The sequence below is a fragment of the Dermacentor variabilis genome, unplaced genomic scaffold, assembly GCF_050947875.1.
Source record: "Dermacentor variabilis isolate Ectoservices unplaced genomic scaffold, ASM5094787v1 scaffold_12, whole genome shotgun sequence".
NCBI lineage: Eukaryota > Metazoa > Arthropoda > Arachnida > Ixodida > Ixodidae > Dermacentor > Dermacentor variabilis.
Genome location: NW_027460280.1, coordinates 51,196,828 through 51,215,904, shown reverse-complemented (window position 1 = coordinate 51,215,904; position 19,077 = coordinate 51,196,828). Strand labels below are relative to the sequence as shown.

Below are 19,077 nucleotides of genomic sequence, written 5' to 3'. Positions count from 1 at the left end.
ACCTAGTTTTCTGCCATTTTCAACTGTGCTTATCTTCCCTTGGCACCCAATCTGTAACTTTAATGGTCCGCCGGTTATATACCCTACACATTACATGGCCTGCCCAGATCCATTTCTTTCTCTTAAAGGGCCCCTGAAACGTTTCGGACAAATTTTGTAGATGCGCAGGGTAGAGCTAAAGTTAATCATTCGCACCACAATTTGTGTGAAATGTCTCATATTAAGAAGGGCAGCGGATTGGGGAAGTTGGTGTTCCATGGTAACAATAAAATTCAAACAGCGCTAGACGACAGGACCAGAAAGTGTGTCTCCTCTTTCTGGTCCTGTCGTCTAGCACTGTTTGAATTTTATTCTCTCATATTAAGAGCGCTAGAGACGATTACAAGTTACCCTCCCTTATAGTCATGCATTTTCTCCTTAACTCGTTCGCCGAGTGATTGGAGCTAAGCTCCGCCTTCGCTGGCTCTGCGCCATGATGGCATGTCGTGTCGTCAACTTAGGAGCGCGCGTGCAAAGCCTCTCCAAACTCTCCACCAGCTGCTTGGCAGCCAACCCCAAGCGAGAGTTGAAGCAGCGTGCATTGCGAGCATTCTGTCGCAGCACCGAACGTGTCTGGTATTCTGGTAACCACAGGTGAGCTGGGCGGTTTGGCGGAACGGTGAAGGCATAAACTCAAGCTGATGAAGGAACTTAGCATAGACGTACGTGAGCTGCCTGATCGGTCTCCACGGTCCAACCAGCGGTTGATGCAGAGCTTAACCAGCCAAACAAAGAGCTAATATTGCTCTAACCAAGTGTAAAACATTTTAAACATTTACAAAAACAATGTGTTAACGATTACACTCCTGCGAAACATTTACACCAGCAGCAAAGAAGAATACATTTCCTAACTGCTACTGTGTGTGGTTGAGCTTTGTGCCACCAGGTGGCTGCACCATACAGACCATTCACATTTGCGCTTCTGCTCATCCCGTGAAACGGCACGGTCAAACAGCCAGGCCCTGTCTCCTTGCGCTTGCATTTACCCTAATACCGGACTCACGAAACGCTATTGCGTTAGTAATCTACCGGTGTAAAGTGATGGCCGCAAATACGCAAATCCTGGCACCGATCGGATGGTGGCAGTCCGATGCGCTGCAGCCAGTCCGCTAGTCTGCTGCCTTGCAGAGGGAGACGATGTCGTAGCTTGACATATTGCCAGTCACTACGTTTGCAGTCCACAATGCAACAAAATCGAATCATAGTGCTCGCGAAAAGACAGACTGACTCTGACTGCAGAGCACTCGTCAAAATGGAGCATGTTGTAACACAAGCAGACAACGCTTGCTGTGTGCCGCAAGTGCTTAAGTGTAGTGAGAAATTGTTCTTGTTCTTTCTCTTTCTGTTACTTTCTTTTTATAGAAACAAATTAACTAACATTCCAACTATTACGAACATCATTTGTTCACCACAAAGGTGGAACGATTGTCGATGACGCACCCTGGGCAGCCAATCGGATAGCTCGCCCTACTGACGTCAACTGGGTGGTTTACGTCATATGGGTAGGGGCGGCTGAAAATTCCACCGAGTAGTGTGCTGCGATCGACAGCGATGTACATTTTTAAAACCTTATGATAAATTACACGCTTTATGCGGAGCACTTAGATGTGTCAATTAATCAGTACGTTTGTACAACATCGTCAAAATCGTTTCAGGGTCCCCTTAATGTCAACTACGTGTCTTTGCCCCTATTTTTTTTTGCCAGATTACAACTGTAAATGCGAAGTCAACATATCCATTCCCAGCAGTGGACCTTTCTTGGACCGGCCTAGCCTGATCTGCCAGTAGCTCCGCAACACAGCAGCAGATGGCGGTTGTGCTTCACACATCCAGGGCCTACGAGCAACGAAGTGCGATTTGGTTTCAATGGAGCAAGGGACAAACGCCCATCAATATCCACATGGAAATGCAGCCCATGTATGGGGAAAGGTGTCTCGCTTTGAGAAGTGTGAGGTGGTGGTGGTGGTGTTGCGAGTTCGCAAAAGGCCGTGAAGACTTGCATGACAATGAGCATTCAGGGAGGCCACGTGCGCCGCTGACTGACGACAGGGGCATCTCAAATTTAGTGCTGTAATGTGACAAATGTCTGAACCGGTGTGTGGACTAAGTGAAAGAATAGTGTAAGGTATGTAGACTAGTGTGTATGTTGATAATTACTTCTATGTACTTTATTTTGGCTAATAAAATATAGGAGAAAGGACTTTCTGATTCGCCCTCATAGAATATCAGCTATTCCCGTCTGCCCTTTGATCCCCACCGCTCTCTTCCTGTCTCTTAACATTGGGCCTAACATTTTTTGTTTGATCGTTCTTAATGCAGTCCTTAAACTGTTCTTGAGGATCTTTTCTAACTTGCAAGTTTCTGTCCCATATGATAGCAACGGTAGAATGCAGCGTTTGTACACTTTCCTTTTCAATGACAGCAGTAAGCTCCCAGTCACAATTTGGTAATTTTCCTTATGCACTCCAACCCATTTTTATTCTATAAATTTCCTGCTCATGATCAGGGCCCTCTGTAAGCATTTGACCTAGATAAAACGTAATCTTAAGAGACGTGGATGGTACGTTTCTTCTATGTCAAATAAGGCAATGGACTTGACCTACATATTGACTGTATATTACATATTGTTCATTGTTGATGCACAGTGGATCAAATTATAGCTGTACATCATCAGTATCCTGCAGTGACTTTTTGCAAAAATCTAAATGTGGCTCAGGAAAATATCTGCAATGAGCTCAATTCACAAACAGCTACACTGGCACAAGTTGCCACTAGAGTAGCAAAAGCATACAATCCATTCACACTGACTGCTTCAGATGCAGTGCTCTGCATTTAATCGCCACAAGTTGAACTTGGAAATACAATAATTTTCTGTGCTTACACTGATTGTCAGCTTGTACTTGAAAGGAGGTCCCTCATAAATGCCAACAGTGTTGTCTTCACTGCCAGTGATAATGCGAAAGGGTCGTGTGGGCCGGAAGTCACAGGAATTGATCTGTTTGCTGTGGCCTCCAATCTCACCAACCGAGGTGCCTGTCTCGGCCATGAACACATGGCCAAACCTGCAAGTGACAAATGCCAACACATCTGTCAATCACTGCCATGCGTGAAACACAAGTGCCAGAAGTCACCTTTCACGACCTTCTCCCACAGCCATGATTCTCTGGCTGTCTGGAGACCATGCCAGGTCCTTGACAATACCAACAAACGGTTGAAACTCATTTTTCAAGATGTGCTCCTTTTGGACTGTGTCCCAAATACGGATTTTCCCCGTCTGATCTGGGAAAGGGGAAACAATGAAAGTAAGCATGGCAAGTAAAAGTAAACCATGCACTTGCACGAGCATGCAGTAATTTACAGACGTACCAGCTGAAGCAATATAGAACCCACTTGGCGAGTACTTGGCAACAGTTGTCATTTGGGAATGCTCCGTGTAAATGTCGCAGAGTGATGGGTTCTGAAAAGGCAAGCAAGGCTGAATGCACCTACCATACTATGATTACTATAACTGCTTAGAACTTTGCATTCTTTTTTTTTTCTGATGCACTACACTGTATAAGTTTGAGGTGGTGCTAGTTTCCTAAACCTCATGTCCCATAAAAAGCAGTTAGCAAGAGTGAATCAACCACATTCATAACATTTTTCTTAAACTTCCCAGTCCCTTTGAATAGCTTGACCAATGATTCCAATGACCAATGATGGTTTTCCAGCTGAAATTGACATTTTTTGTGTATCTATTTAGCAAAATAAATTGTTCTTCTACAAGTGGCCAGTTTCTTTTATACAGTTTTCAGATTTTGATAAATTATTTCTTCATGGGGAAATGATTTTGTCAATTTCTAATATTTCCTTTGTGCTTGAGATGCCACATTTACAATTTAACTTTGCCCTCTTGCCATTTTAGCCATTCTTGCCACTGCCAATGGCCTGTCTTCACCATCCAGACCTCCCATCAGGAGAAGCCTACCAACCAGTGAACTTTTCCAAATTTTGTTGAGAGTAATCCAGTCTCTATTAGCTCTATGCATTTGTCACCCCGGTGTTGAGTTTATGAGTTTCTGGTTTAAGCCTGTGCAATTCAATGCATGCTCACATTGTACTTGAATTGCCATTGAAATGTCACGTTACAGAAATCATACCGCTAAGCACTGTTTGATGTTTAACATAAAGTGTGGCTCTTGTGAGCACTATGTTGCAGCTGGGAGAAATTATCATCCCAATCATCATTGTAAAATATTTTGCTTTACACTTCTTTTTGGAAGAGCTCCAGCAGTTTTGGTAGATACTTTTATACAATATGTACCGTAATTTATGAAGTTAATTAGAGAATTTTAGTTAATTATTTGAATATGTGTTTCAATTTCTCATGCAAGTAACGTCTGCCTATCTGAATAACCCAGTTCAAGGACTAGAATTATGTTATTTGGAACACAAAAATTTTTTAATTTCTGTAAAACTTAAAAATGATCACCCCTGTATGGGTCATCTTACGCCAACTGTACCAACCTTGGCACATGACCATCTGCAATTTCTTATTAAAATTTTAGCCACTTGCTTACAACATAAAGTCATTCCAGAAAATAATTTTCCCACAAAAAAATTTTTTCACCAGTTCAAGCACCACCGCAACTTTCTCATAAAGGCATGAAAGTATGCACCATAAAAGTCATTTTCACACACTTCTTCTATTAATGAAAAATCAAGACTATTTTTTCTCATGAGGCTACAGATAGGCCTCACACCTAAAATTGTATTAACAGAATATATGGCCTTACCTTGATTTTTTAGAAGCCGTTAAAAAGGGAGAAAATGGTCCATGTTTTGAATATTTTTTAATTGCTCATTACAATAACATTTTATGCATTTTTACATGCTAGGTACCCAGGAGCTGTACTTTACATAAAAAAATGTTTTTAGGCAGATACATTGCGCAGCAGTGCGCACAGGCGATGGTAAATACGATAAGCACTCATTTTTTCGCTATGTTTACATGCCGATTGAACACTGAAAAAAAAAACAAAATAAATGATATCATGGTGTTATATGTGCCAAAATTACAATCTGATTAAGAGGCATGCCGCCGTGGAGGACTCTGGATGAATTTTGACCACCTGGGGTTCTTTAACGTGCACCTAAAGCTAAGCAAACTGAAGTTTTTGCATTTAGACCCCGTCGAAATGTGGCCACCATGGCCGGGATTTGATCCCGCGACCTCGTGCTTAGCAGGGCAACACCAAAGCCACTAACCAACAACAGCGGGTTAATTGAACACTGCGGTGAGCCTACTAGAAATATGCTAAATAGCGCTTCTGATTGCACAGTGTGCTGTTTCTAAAGTGAGAAAGCTTTATCAAATCAATTTTGTTTAGGCAAAACAAACTATTTTTTAAATTGTCTTCTGCTGCTCTCAAATTTACATCTGTTTTGTGTAAGTAGCAAAACCTCTTGGCAGCAAATACATAATGTATGGGCACGAGCGTTCATGTGCCAATAGAGGAAAGCATATAGGGAGCCTGCACTCCTTCCAAGTTCATTTCTTCACCACTGGGTGAAAAAAGTTTTGCTTCACAGCTATATACGAGTAGCCATGTCAGTCAAGCATAAGTAAAACCCCATGTCGCTGTCTCTTGTCGACCTCCTTGGCATCTTCACACAGCACCAGACGGCTCATCAACACCTATTGTTTGCTATACGACTATCTGCACTAAAAAGCTCAAGTTGTGAAAGGTGCAATAATTAACAGAAGTAAAGATCACGTTAAGATAACTAGTTTTATGACGAAGAGTATTCATTTGGGCTGGTTGGCAGGGGCGTAGCCAGGCGGGGGCTTATGGGGCTGCAGCCCCCCCCCCTCCCCCCGAAATTTTTTCGGGATATCATGCACCGCCGCCCAAAACAACCCCCCAACACCAGAAATCATTCTGGATTTTGTCTAGAATGTCTTTTTCACACTCCAAAGGACATTTCAGTGCGAACAATGTGAAATCGGGCTGGATTTCGTGGCAACGGCCATGCACCAGGAGTCGCATAACGCAAGAAACCCCATACGAGCACAAAGTTTCAAGGGCGTTTTGATGGAGAGCGGGCTTGTCGCGGCATCTCGCGGAGGCCGCGTAATCAACAGAGCGCATGGATTTCAATTCCGATACTTTATGGGTATAAAGTTCTCAAACTTTTGATGTGAAAGGTGCATTGACATTCCGGAAGTTGTGTTTTAGATTTTCAATTACGGAATATTGTGGGTTTAATGTTATAAACACACGACGCCAAAGGTGCATTAACTTTTCTAAAGTCGTACATCGGACCATACAATGAGACAAGCCAACTAAACACACTATCAGACAAGTTGGCAAAGCACGCAGCGAGGTCCGATGAGACTATGCGTTGTGGTGGTTCATTTGTGCCATCATGTCACAGAAAAGAATATCAACATTTTTTTTTCACCTGCGCCAACGCATCCATGTCAAGACAGTAAAGCCAGCAAAGGTAACTACGTTCTTATTTATTTTTCTACTTTGACTTTTATTCGCGAGGACACATTGAACCTCTTCCAATTTTCTTGCTCACGCTACCCGCGGGTTGCCAGAGCCAGCCAGCTAGCTAGAACGCATACGTTTTTCTCGTGTTGCCTCGACCACCACGTGGCGCACTTCAGTGCGCATTCATTTTTGTCTGGCCGAGTTTTTGCCTGGCAGAATTTTGGACGCCTTCTGGCTATTAGACAAGTAAAAGAAACAATAGTCACTCACTGCCATCACTGTGCGGACTCGACGGATTGTGATCTGTGAATCTGTGATTGCCCAACGTATTTGCCTCTTTTGACGCGTTATATACAGTGACGTTTTCTTAGATATGTAGATTTATAGGAGACTTATACATATATTTAAATATCTTGTTGCGAGGTTTTGTGTAACGTTGATTGAACTTTGTTTCCCGTAACACTTTTTTGCCTTTTATCAAGCAGTATCTTCACATTTCTAATGTACAAGGGCGAGTCAAATGAAAGAGAGCCAATTCACCCCACGAAATTCATTACGTGCCAGGCATGCACATAGCACACACAGGCACCTCTCATTTAGAAAAGTGACATGCAGGTGTAAGGATAAATATTATTTAATGCTTTCATACACTGCGCTAAACATGGTTGGGTGACATAACGGATGCTCCAAAAGCTGAACAGCGTGGTGTTGTGAGGCTTTCGACAGCTGAAGGTGTTTCCCAAAAAGAAATTAGTCGCCGTATGGCTGCCGTATATGTTGAACATTGCATTTCATTGGTCACTGTGAAGCGTTGGAGCAAACGGTTCAAAGAAGGACGTAAAAGTTGCAAAGACGATCCAAGACCTGGCCAAAGCCACCGTGCAGTCACCCTCAATGCAATTTCAAAGGTTGACGAGCTGATTAGACAAGAACGGAGGATAAGCATTGATGAACTGGCAGAGCATGTTGAAGGTCGCTCACGGTTCGGTTCACACATAAATTCACGAACATCTCAGTTATCGGCTCTTTTGTGCACAATGGATGCCCAAGATTTTGAACCACCGCCAGAAGACTGAGGTTCAGCACTGCCTTGACTCATGTGATCCGGTATCACAACGAGGGTGACGACTTCTTGTCTGCAATTGTAACTGGGGACGAATCACGGTGCCACTATTACGAGCCTGAAACACGATGACAATGCTTATCGTGAAAACATTCGAATTCATCACCCCCAAAGAAAGCAAAGGCCGTCAACACCTTTCCGGCTTCCGCCGGAAAGGTGTTGTTGACTTCTTTTTTTTTCGATTGCCAGGGGCCATTCCTGATCAAATTTGCTAAACTTGGAGAGACTATCAATAGTTTCTGATATTGTGAAATGATGGATCAGCTGCGTGTCGCAATCAACAACAAACGATGTGGAAAATTGAAGAATGAGGTCATCTTGCTCCATGACAATGCCCGTCCCCACGCCGTTGATGTGGTTAACACAAAACTGGCAAAGTTCAAGTGGGAAACGCTGGAACATCCACCATACAGCCCAGACCTGTCACCTTGCGACTTCCACAATTTGGAACAATTAAAAAAAACAGCTCAAGGGAACCAGATTCGTGTCGGACAATGACGTGAAGGAGTCAGTTGCACACTTTTTGAAGCAGCAACCCAAGGAACTTTGAGATGGGAATAACGCGCTTCATTAGTCAGCGGGACAATTCTCTCAATGCTTATGGAGACCACCTTTAAATAAAGTGCCACATTTGTCATATATTTGCATTGGCTCACTTTCATTTGGCTCGCCCTAGTATATTTTGCAGAACTCCTGCTTTTTATATGTGCTCTCTGTTGCGACTATAATTTCGGTGCAATCACTCGCAATACACGACCGGTGACAGCTCCTCCTGGGCAATACATTGAAACGAAGGACAGCATCACTGAGATTTTTCCTTGGCCGTTGTATATGTACAAAAATCTAAGCAAGCTTCTTGCATGACAAAGTTTCATAAAAATATCTGTCCTCAACTTTTTCATTTCATGGCCTTTACGTTTTTCATATCAGCGGCATGCACTGTTTGCTGGTTTCGAACTGATATAGTTCTAAAGTTCGTATGATATTTTCTTTACTTATTAAATAAACAAAATACATGGGAGCATTGATATCAGTTATTTTGGACACAATTTTTGGGACATACGAGTATATTCTTTCATGAAAGAAATACATATTTTACTTGTCTTGACAGTGCGTAGCGTTCAACAATTCATTTGCAGCATCTTTGGCATTTGCAATGCAGTTATTATTCATGTATTTGATCTCTCGACAAATTCTATAAGGAGGAGGTCGAGCTGTAACGTGAGCTCCCCCCCCCCCCCCCCCGTCCGAATGAAATTTTTGGCTACGCCACTGCTGGTTTGTTCATGATTACGAGCAGTAAACAGCGCTAAACAACCGGGAAAAGAGAGGGACACAGACAACAGCGTTGACTAACAACCAAGTGTCTTTATTCTTTCAGTCAGCATATACATACTCCACGGTATCTCAAAGCACAGAATCAACAGAATTCAGCATGCCCAGGGGCGAAAATTGCAATTAATGCGATAGGAAGGCAATCTCCTTCAGAAGGAGAGAAATGGAGGGAAGGCTTACACATGCTTCACCGCTATTATGAATGTGGAAAGTTTCGGAAATAAGACGTGCGTGGTCATCGCGGCATTTTGACAGATAGGTCACATCTTTAAAAGACGGCTTGCAGCAGCATTCATTGCAATGCAGTGATAACTGACTATCTCTAGCTCGTTTTTGAACTTTGTTTGAGTGTTCGCACATGCAGTCATTGAGGCACTGCCATTCTAGGCAACTTCAAGGAAGTGCATAGAGCGGCTCCTGCGAAGATGAAAACAAGGGCCGTTCAGCTTTGCGAAAAATCTGGACTCTTGAAACTGGCCTGCTTCATAAAAGCCTGCAAAGGAACCAGTCTTTCTGTGTTTTTCAGCACCAAGGCTCACAAGGAACTGTGCCCTTTTCGGGCCATTGTTTCTGAGCGTGGAACCTGGTAACAACAAGTGGGAGTGTCCCTGCAAAAGTTTTTGTGCCTCCTCGACTTTGGTGACCCCTTCCTCATATAAAGACGCCAGGTATTGTCTCCACCATTCTACGTGAGGAATGTCCTAAGGCTGTCCGAGCTTTTTTAGTGGACATCAAGGACTTATATTACTCTTTGCCTCAAGAAGATGTATGCATCGAAGTTGGCCATTGCATTGGCAAATACGTCGTTCTTAAGTTTCAGAATACATGTGGTATCAATGTCGACAGGTTTTTAGAGTTCTTAAGGTTTTACATGCTTTCTACTTTCGTCTCCATGGAGGATAAGCTTTTTATACAAAAGAAAGGTGTGTGCATCGGTTCATGTATAGCCCCTGTTCTTAGCGGCATTTTATTGGCCAGCTACGACCGCAATCTTAGAACTAAGCTCAGCCAGATAAGCACTGTAGAAGTGATGTGATACATTGATGACTTTTCAATTTTTTTTACAATACTAACACTACTGCGTGCAACCTGCTGCTGCTATAATATTTGACCTGTTCCAGATAGTTTTAGAGTCTTTTGAATTGACCACGGAGCATTCGTCAGACAACAAGCTGCGTTTCTTAGACTTGGAGCCATCGTTCTCAAAGCAATCGTGCATGTTGGGGTTATGGTCTTCGGTCCCCATAAGATCCTTCTTCCCCTTTCCTCCGCGCACTCAAAGATAGTTAAACCCGGTATCGCAAGATCTTGCATAAGGTGGCCCTCATCAGGTCTTGTGACCACCAAGTAGATGCAAGCTTTGAATTGCAAATAGCCAGGCTGAAGCTCGCAGGTTTCCCGTTACCGCTTTTAACTAGCATCGCTGAAAGCCTTGCACCAAGCCTTAAAAGAAAGCAATCGACAGCTACTCAATCTGAGAATCGCTCATGACAAATGGTTGTGGTTATCCCATATGTGCACCAGGTTGCGCATAATCTCAAAAAGGTTGCCAGCAGGGCAGGCATTAGGTTGCTATTCACTGCCAGAAATAAGTTAGGTAGCCCGTGCCATCAAGTCAATCGGGTGACCGAGAACAACAAAAAAAAGTTGTGAAAAGTAGCACAGGCAAAGGTTTGTTGTTGACTGTTGTGACTGTGTGGTTTATGAGAGTCCTCTTTCATGCAAGCGTCCTTATATCAGTCAAACAGGGTGGTGCATCAATGACCGCATGCGCGAATACTCAAACAAAGTTCAAAAACGAGCTAGAGATGGTCAATTATCACTGCATTGCAATGAATGCGGCTGAAAGCCATCTTCTAAACATGTGACCTACTTGTCAAAATATTGCGATGACGGCGCACGTTTTATTTCCGAAGCGTTCCACATTCATAATAGCGGTGAAGCATGTGTAAGCCTTCCCTCCATTTCTCTCCTTCCGAAGGAGATTGCCTTCCTATTGCATTAATTGCAATTTTTGCCCCTGCGCATGCCCAATTCTGTTGATTCTATGCTTTGAGATAGCGGTGGAGTATATACATGCTGACTGAAACGACAAAGACATTCGGTTGCTAGTCAGCGCTGTTGTCTGTGTCCCTCTCTCTGTCCTGTTGTTTAGCGCTGTTTACTGCTCATAATTTTATGAGTCAACAGAATCCTGACTGAATGTTCCTGCTGAGTGACGTTACGCTTTCCAAGGTTGAATTCCAAACAAAGTGCCTAATGGAAATATGGGCAAAGCTATAATACGCACATTGACAAAATATTTTCCTGTAGTGTGCACACAGCACCTGATCAGAGCGCATGTTTCATTGGGTGCTTTAAAAATAATGAAGCGCCAATGGTAACGGCACACATAGAAAGAACAAAAAGACAAGAAACGGCGCTACAACTGTTTATTGAAGTCAAAGGTGGCTGATTATATAGCCATGGGAGAGGGGGACTGCTTTCAAAAAAATTAAGCGCCAACGGTAACGGCACACATAGAAGGAACAAAAAGACAGGACACGGCGCTACTTGCAACTGTTTATTGAAGTCAAAGGTGGCTGATTATATAGCCATGGGAGAGGGGTCTTTCTTGTTCCTTCTATGTGTGCCATTACCATTGGCGCTTCATTTTTTTTTAAAGCTATGCACCAACTAGCCCCACAACGTGTTTCATTGGGTGCTCCCTGTTTTTTTTTTTTCAGTCACTTACCAAAGTGTGCCAACACCTTAAAAAAATTTCGTTCTTTCATTCTTTATAGTCATAGGGCTTTGTGTTTTTTGGTTTAAACTGCAAACAACAAAACAAAATATGGAGAATTTTTCCTGGGAGCATGATTTTTGTTAAAAAGTGGACATTGCAAGCAAATCAACTAGACAATGACACTCAGCGTGAAGCTGTGACCCTACAGCTGCTTGGATACTGAGCTTCGCGAGGTGAAGGTGACGTGTCAGCCTATTACCCCAAGCTTGTCGCTCGAGCAAATGGAGCAGTGGGGAGGGGGATCTCTGATCAATGCAGTCTTCTCGCTGCGGCCGCTGTGGCGCATGAACCAGGGAAGAGCACTGGTGGCAATGTGGGGTCCCATCTACCTATTGCTTTTTTTAATTCGTTGGTGCTCTTATTCTATTTGTGTTCGAATATCAAATGCACTCACTGTTCATTCCTACAAATTCACATTGCCATGTGGGCACTGGCTCCATACTAGACTGATACCCTAAAGCTTTGTTATTTTGTGTATTGGATACAACCGCAGTGATGCAGAGGGCGATATGCAGTTATACTACCCATTCTAGTCTAAAAGAAAATTGTGAACTAGCTATAGTGAATGATAACATAAAAGTAAAAAATTATATGCCCTAAAATTTCAGTTAGTGTTTATCTACAAAATTATGTTTGCTGAACAAAAAAAAAAAACTTTTGTTTTTAAATGAAAACTGAAAAAAGCATGTCAAATTATGAGAAAATAAAAGCCAATGTTAAGAGACAAAGCCGGCAATATCATTACTAATATGGATGAGATCGTTCAAGTGGCTGAGCAGTTCTATAGAGATTTATACAACACCAGTGGCACCCACAACGATAATGGAAGAGAGAATAGTCTAGAGGAATTTGAAATACCACAAGTAACGCCGAAAGAAGTAAAGAAAGCCTTGGGGAGGATCAGGTAACAGCAGATTTGTCGAAGGATGGTGGGCAGATTGTTCTAGAGAAACTGGCCACCCTCCATACGCAATGCCTCATGACTTCGAGCGTACCAGAATCTTGGAAAAACACTAACATAATCCTAATCCATAAGAAAGGGGACGCCAAAGACTTGAAAAATTATAGACCGATCAGCTTACTGTCCGTTGCCTACAAAGTATTTACTAAGGCAATTGCAAATAAAATCAGGAACACCTTAGACTTCCGTCAACCAAAGGACCAGGCAGGATTCCGTAAAGGCTACTCAACAATTGACCATATTCACACTATCAATCAGGTGATAGAAAAATGTGCGGAATATAACCAACCTTTATATATAGCTTTCATTGATTACGAGAAAGCCTTTGATTCAGTCGAAACCTCAACAGTCATGGAGGCATTGCGGAATCAGGGTGTAGACGAGCCGTATGTAAAGATACTGAAAGATATCTATAGAGGCTCCACAGCCACCGTAGTCCTCCATAAAGAAAGCAACAAAATCCCAATAAAGAAAGGCGTCAGGCAGGGAGATACGATCTCTCCAACGCTATTCACAGCGTGTTTACAGGAGGTATTCAGAGACCTGGATTGGGAAGAATTGGGGATAAGAGTCAATGGAGAATACCTTAGTAACTTGCGATTCGCTGATGATATTGCCTTACTTAGTAACTCAGGGGACCAACTGCAATGCATGCTCACTGACCTGGAGAGGCAAAGCCGAAGGGTGGGTCTAAAAATTAATCTGCAGAAAACTAAAGTAATGTTTAACAGTCTCGGAAGAGAACAGCAGTTTACGATAGGTAGTGAGGCACTGGAAGTGGTAAGGGAATATGTCTACTTAGGACAGGTAGTGATTGCTGATCTGGATCATGAGACTGAAATAATCAGAAGAATAAGAATGGGCTGGGGTGCGTTTGGCAGGCATTCTCAGATCATGAACAGCAGGTTGCCATTATTGCTCAAGAGAAAAGTATATAACCAGCCGTGTCTTACCAGTACTCACGTACGGGGCAGAAACCTGGAGGCTTACGAAAAGGGTTCTACTTAAATTGAAGACGACACAACGAGCTATGGAAAGAAGAATGATAGGTGTAACGTTAAGGGATAAGAAAAGAACAGATTGGGTGAGGGAACAAACGCAAGTTACTGATATCTTAGTTGAAATCAAGAAAAAGAAATGGGCATGGGCTGGACATGTAATGAGGAGGGAAGATAACCGATGGTCATTAAGGGCTACGGACTGGATTCCAAGGGAAGGGAAGCGTAGCAGGGGGCGGCAGAAAGTTAGGTGGGCGGATGAGATTAAGAAGTTTGCAGGGACAACATGGCCACAATTAGTACATGAACGGGATAGTTGGAGAATTATGGGAGAGGCCTTTGCCCTGCAGTGGGCGTAATCAGGCTGATGATGATGATGATGAAAAGCCAATGAGGCTGATGTCTGACACAGCATAGCCCTATATAACATAAGAACAGTCCACAAATTTTAAAAAAAGCATTTGTTTCTATTTCATTTATTTATTTATTTATTTATTTCTATTTAGAGGACAATGGCTTCGTACTGTAGTGAAAAACTCGTTTCACACGGTACCTTCCGAGAACACAGCTGCACCCCAATCCTATTGTTGCTACAAGCCATACTTGCTGTTGCGTGTCATTCTCAAAATGAATGAATACAACACAAGCACTCAAACTTTATGACATTTCTTCCCAGGCACAATGACAGAATAACAAAATGGCTTTCTTTTCCAGAGTTTTTTTTTTGATGATCTTCCTAGGCTAAGCGCACTTAAACATCACGGGACGTGACACTACAAAAGCCTAATGTCACTCGGCAGGAACGTTCAGACAAGATTGTGTTGACTTGTAAAATTAGTTATCTTAACATGTAAATTATTTCACTTTTCACAAGCTGCTCATAAAATTAGTTATCCTAACGTGTTAATTACTCCACCTTTCACAACCCAAGCTTATTAGTGCAGGCTGTCATACAGCAAACACATAGAGGTTTATGCATTTTCCAGTGCAGTGTGAAGACGACAAACAGGTCAACAACATACAGCAACATGGGTTTGAAATTGTGCTTGACTGACGCTGCTCGTATATATCAGTGGGGAAATCTTTTTGTTTCTAGCGGCAAAGAAATCAAGTTAGGAGTAGTACGGGCTCCCCATATGCACTCCTCTATCGGCACATGGAATGCTTGTGTCCATACACTATATATTTCCAGCAAAGAGGCTTTGCAGCTTGAGATGAAACAGGTGCAAATTACAAAGACAGAGGGAGACAATTTAAAAAATTATTTTCTTGCCTAAGGCAAAAATTAATTTCATAAGACGTTCCCATTTAGAAACAATACACAGCGTTATCAGAAACACTACTTCGTGCATGTTTACTAGGATTGCCGCAGTCCAATTTGTGCTAAAAAAATTTGCTATTTTCGTATTTATTGTAGCCTGTGTGCACTGCTATGCAATATATCTGCCTAAAAACAATTTTTGTGCAAAGTACAGCTCCTGGGCACTTAGCCTGTAAAAATTTTAAAAATGCTTTTCTATTAAGCCATCTTTTTTTTACATCCCAAATATGGACCAATTTTCCCTTATTTAAAGGGACATTAAAGTTAAAAATTATTTCTTCTGCATCAGTAAATTACCGTTCTATAACACCAAAAACACCACTCTTACAACAATAAGACGTTTGGTAAGCCAGAAAAAGCGCAAAAACGAAATACGGGTGGCGACGCCTATTTAAGTTCCCGCACCTGGGTGCTGTGACGTCTTGAATTTTGATGGCATCTTCTAGGGCCTACTAAATATATATAGCGGTACAGATTTACTACACTGTGTTCTAAAGGAACCAAATATTAAACATGGCAAGTTTCGGGAACCTTTATTCAGCCAACGCAGCCCAAATGCGAAAACATACTTTGGAATCCCCGACGTCACGCTGACGTACTGGCGCCGGGGTTTCGGCGCGAAATTCAAATACTGATACTTGAACTTCATTTTCTCATTTAATAATCAAACTATCTTTTTGAAATGACTGCCTGCAGGGTTCTCAAACAATGCTGCATTAGTCTAAACTGATTTGTTGTTTTGCTTTAGTGTCCCTTTAGTGGCTTATAAAAAATGGAGGAAAGGCCATGCATTTGATTAATGCAATTTTGGATGTAAGGCCTTACTTTAATCTCTTGATCAAAAATTGACATTTTTTTTTATTAATGGAACAAAGTTTGTGACATCTTTTATGGTGTGTACTGTAATGCCTTACAAGAACGTTCGAGAAAATATTTTTTCAGGAAAATATTTCATGGAATGACTTTCCATATTGCACACAAGCACTTCTATTTTTTTCAGAAAGAAATCGGAGATGATCGAGCACCAAGGTTGGTACAGTTGGTGTGGAACAACATTATATATATATATATATATATATATATATATATATATATATACACACACACACACACACACACACACACACACACACACACACACACACACACACACACACACACCTTTTATTCATTTTATGAAGAGGAATAGAGACTGGCAGTGTAATCTTTAACATTCACTCAGTGTATGTATAGCAGAACTCAGAAGCTGAATACATTTCTAGGAAAATCCCGAATTTTGTTCACTTATTAGTAGTTTCAGAAGGCTAAAGCTCCAAGCATTAGCAATTTTTGAAAGCTTGAGTTGATGTCTTCTCACTTTTAAGCAAAGTAAACAGCTGGATGAAAATAAAAAGGAAAAATAAGCACAAGAATAAACAAGGTCAAGCAAGCACACTGGGCAAGTGCTAGCATACTCGTTATTATTGCAGGAAGCAGACCAATATATGCATCACAGAGCCACTTGGACATGCAAGGATACACTGGTCTCTTGAATATACATGGTTGATTTTTAGTTCACAGTGATTTTGAAAAGCATTAACTTTATGTAGACAATATGTAAATGGGACACAAGAGCCAAAGGTACAGTGGTGCATATGTATATTAAAGGGACCCTAAAGCGAAACAATAAATCAGTTTAGACTAATGAAGCATTGTTTGAGAACCTTGCAGGCAGTTATTTTAAAAAAATTGTTTGATTATTAGATGAGAAAATGAAGGTCCAAGTATCGGTATTTGAATTTTGTGCCGAAACCCCAGCGCCGGTACGTCAGCGTGACGTCAGGGATTCCAAAGTATGTTTTCGCATTTGGGCCGCGTTGGCTGAATAAAGGTTCCCGAAGCTTGCCATGTTTAATATTTGGTTCCTTTAGAACACAATGTAGTCAATCTGTGCCGCTATATATAATTAGTAGGCCCTAGAAGCTGCTATCAAAATCCAAGACGTCACAGCCCCCAGGGGCGGGAACTTAAGGAGGCGTCGCCAACCGTATTTCGTTCTTGCGCTTTTTCTGGCTTACCAAACGTCTTATCGTTGTAAGAGTGGTGTTTTTGGTGTTGTAGAACGGTAATTTACTGATGCAGAAGAAATCATTTTTCACTTTAGTGTCCCTTTAATGTGGACGACAGGATCAGTTTATTTTGTGCATCATTATACTTTCACAGAGTGCTTTCTTGCAAGTATGGCAAGACCATCGCCGACAGTACAGTGCTATTTTTCAAAGTGCAGGCATTAACACATGTGAATAAACTGAATGAATACTCACAGCAATATCTCTAATGATCACACTGTTCCCATTTGTGTACAAAAAGTTTTTCCCTTTTGGGTCTCCCCCAAGGACCAGAGGCATGCCACGCTGAGTGCGCGGCAGCGTGGCAAATGTGCTTCCTGAAAATGTGCAACCATTGGTAGTGAATATAGGGTGAACACGAAATTGCAAACTATAATGTGGCATGTAAACACCTGAACATTCTATTCCAAGCCTGCATTAACAATACCACAGTCATGAAGGTATTCAAATAGATATAGTTTGGACACCAATTAGTAAGAAGCAAAGAATGACCCAATATCTGAACTTTCAGACTTCAGAGGTACAACAAATACTTGCTCCTGACGTAATTCGACACAAGCAACCTCATATGGTGTCATTTAATGTTAACTCGGGAAATGCTTAAGTATTCCGGTTATTTCCGGAATACTTACTTAAACATTTCCCTAGTGTAGAAAATGAAATGAAGCAAATTTTTTTGACTAGGCAACAAAAAAATCTCATTTAACATAAAACACAAATTCATGCGAAGAAGGCGATATTTTATTAGTGCAACAATAATCACATGAAATTATTTTTCTAACTTCATAAAGTAGGATATTGATACAAAACCCACCAGTCAAAGTAATCGAGCACGCATCTCAGTCTCGTTCCGATATTTACGATACGCAAACCACGTTCTCAATAACTCGCACCACTATACCAGCTGCATATGAGAAAATGTGCTAAAAATCGCATCGCCATGCGTTAAATGCCGATGTGGTCCCGATCGGTAGCTTACCGCCCCCCCTTCCCCCCCCCCCGCCCCCCGAGCATAATAGCAGAGTCGTTAAGCGGCGCGAAACGCTTGCTAATTATTTACATGAACTGAGCGTGATAGCCAGAAGTGCACGCATCCAAGGCGACGGCTTCCTTCCATAGTAGGCAAGCGGAAGCCTGCTCGGTACAACGATGATTCATAGCTTTGGTGTGGCCAAGCAATAAGGTCATATTGAAACTTATCAGTGACCGCAAAAAGCGCAGAAAACACAAAGAGCGCAGAACATGTTGCAACGCAGCCTTCATTGAATTTGTACCGGAACTAACGATGGAAGAGTGACAAGCGTGCTTGCTAGTTGACCGCCTTCTGTCGACAATAACTTTGCTCTGTCGAACGAAAGAAAGTAAATATACACAATGCGCATGCAGCCAGCTGCGAAAGGGCGTTTTGAGACATCAGACAGCGACAAAGAGTGAGCGCTGCGAATGAAACGGCAAACTCGATGCGGCTAGACAGAGAATGTCTGCAAAACAGCTTGAACAGAAGCTCGGCTCTCAAATGTCTTGGTGCCGTTTTTGGCACCTCGGGCCGCGCCGGTTCACCGGGGTGCCGGGTAGACAGGACCTTCCGAAGTGTCGCCGTTGCCATTCTCTACGAACAGCTGGAGTTAACCGAAGCATGCGCAGCAAACAAGCGATTGATTCAAAAAGCCTTAATAAACATGCAAGTAAAACTTACTGTTTTTGTACGACATTCTTTCAACTCGCCGCACCGCGTATGCAACACCTCCCTGGCCGCTTTAGCGGAACCGGAAACGCAGCACCCCACCTATTCCCGCGTCGCTTGTGCACGCTTGTGGGGGAGGTCTGGGAGGCGGCCTGCAAGGCGGTTTCGATTTCACTGCCAACCCGAGTCCGTTTCAGAGTGGCGCCAAAAATAGGGCCTACTCCGTCCCCCCTAAATAAAAAAC

At 42.3% G+C, this 19,077-nt stretch overlaps 1 protein-coding gene across 1 annotated transcript in view; it reads right to left on the bottom strand.

Annotated features, from left to right (window-relative positions):
- Positions 1–18,996, bottom strand: part of flr (actin-interacting protein 1 flr) — a 66,955-nt gene extending 47,959 nt beyond the window's left edge. Inside the window, exons 1-5 of the mRNA XM_075677387.1 lie at positions 18,846–18,996; positions 17,345–17,466; positions 3,406–3,496; positions 3,171–3,318; positions 2,921–3,101 (exon numbers count right to left, since the gene is read on the bottom strand). Of these exons, the coding sequence (XP_075533502.1) occupies positions 2,921–3,101; positions 3,171–3,318; positions 3,406–3,496; positions 17,345–17,466; positions 18,846–18,861 (558 nt within the window). The 5' untranslated portion in view covers positions 18,862–18,996. The remainder of the gene's footprint in view (positions 1–2,920; positions 3,102–3,170; positions 3,319–3,405; positions 3,497–17,344; positions 17,467–18,845) is intronic.
- Positions 18,997–19,077: the final 81 nt, after the last annotated feature.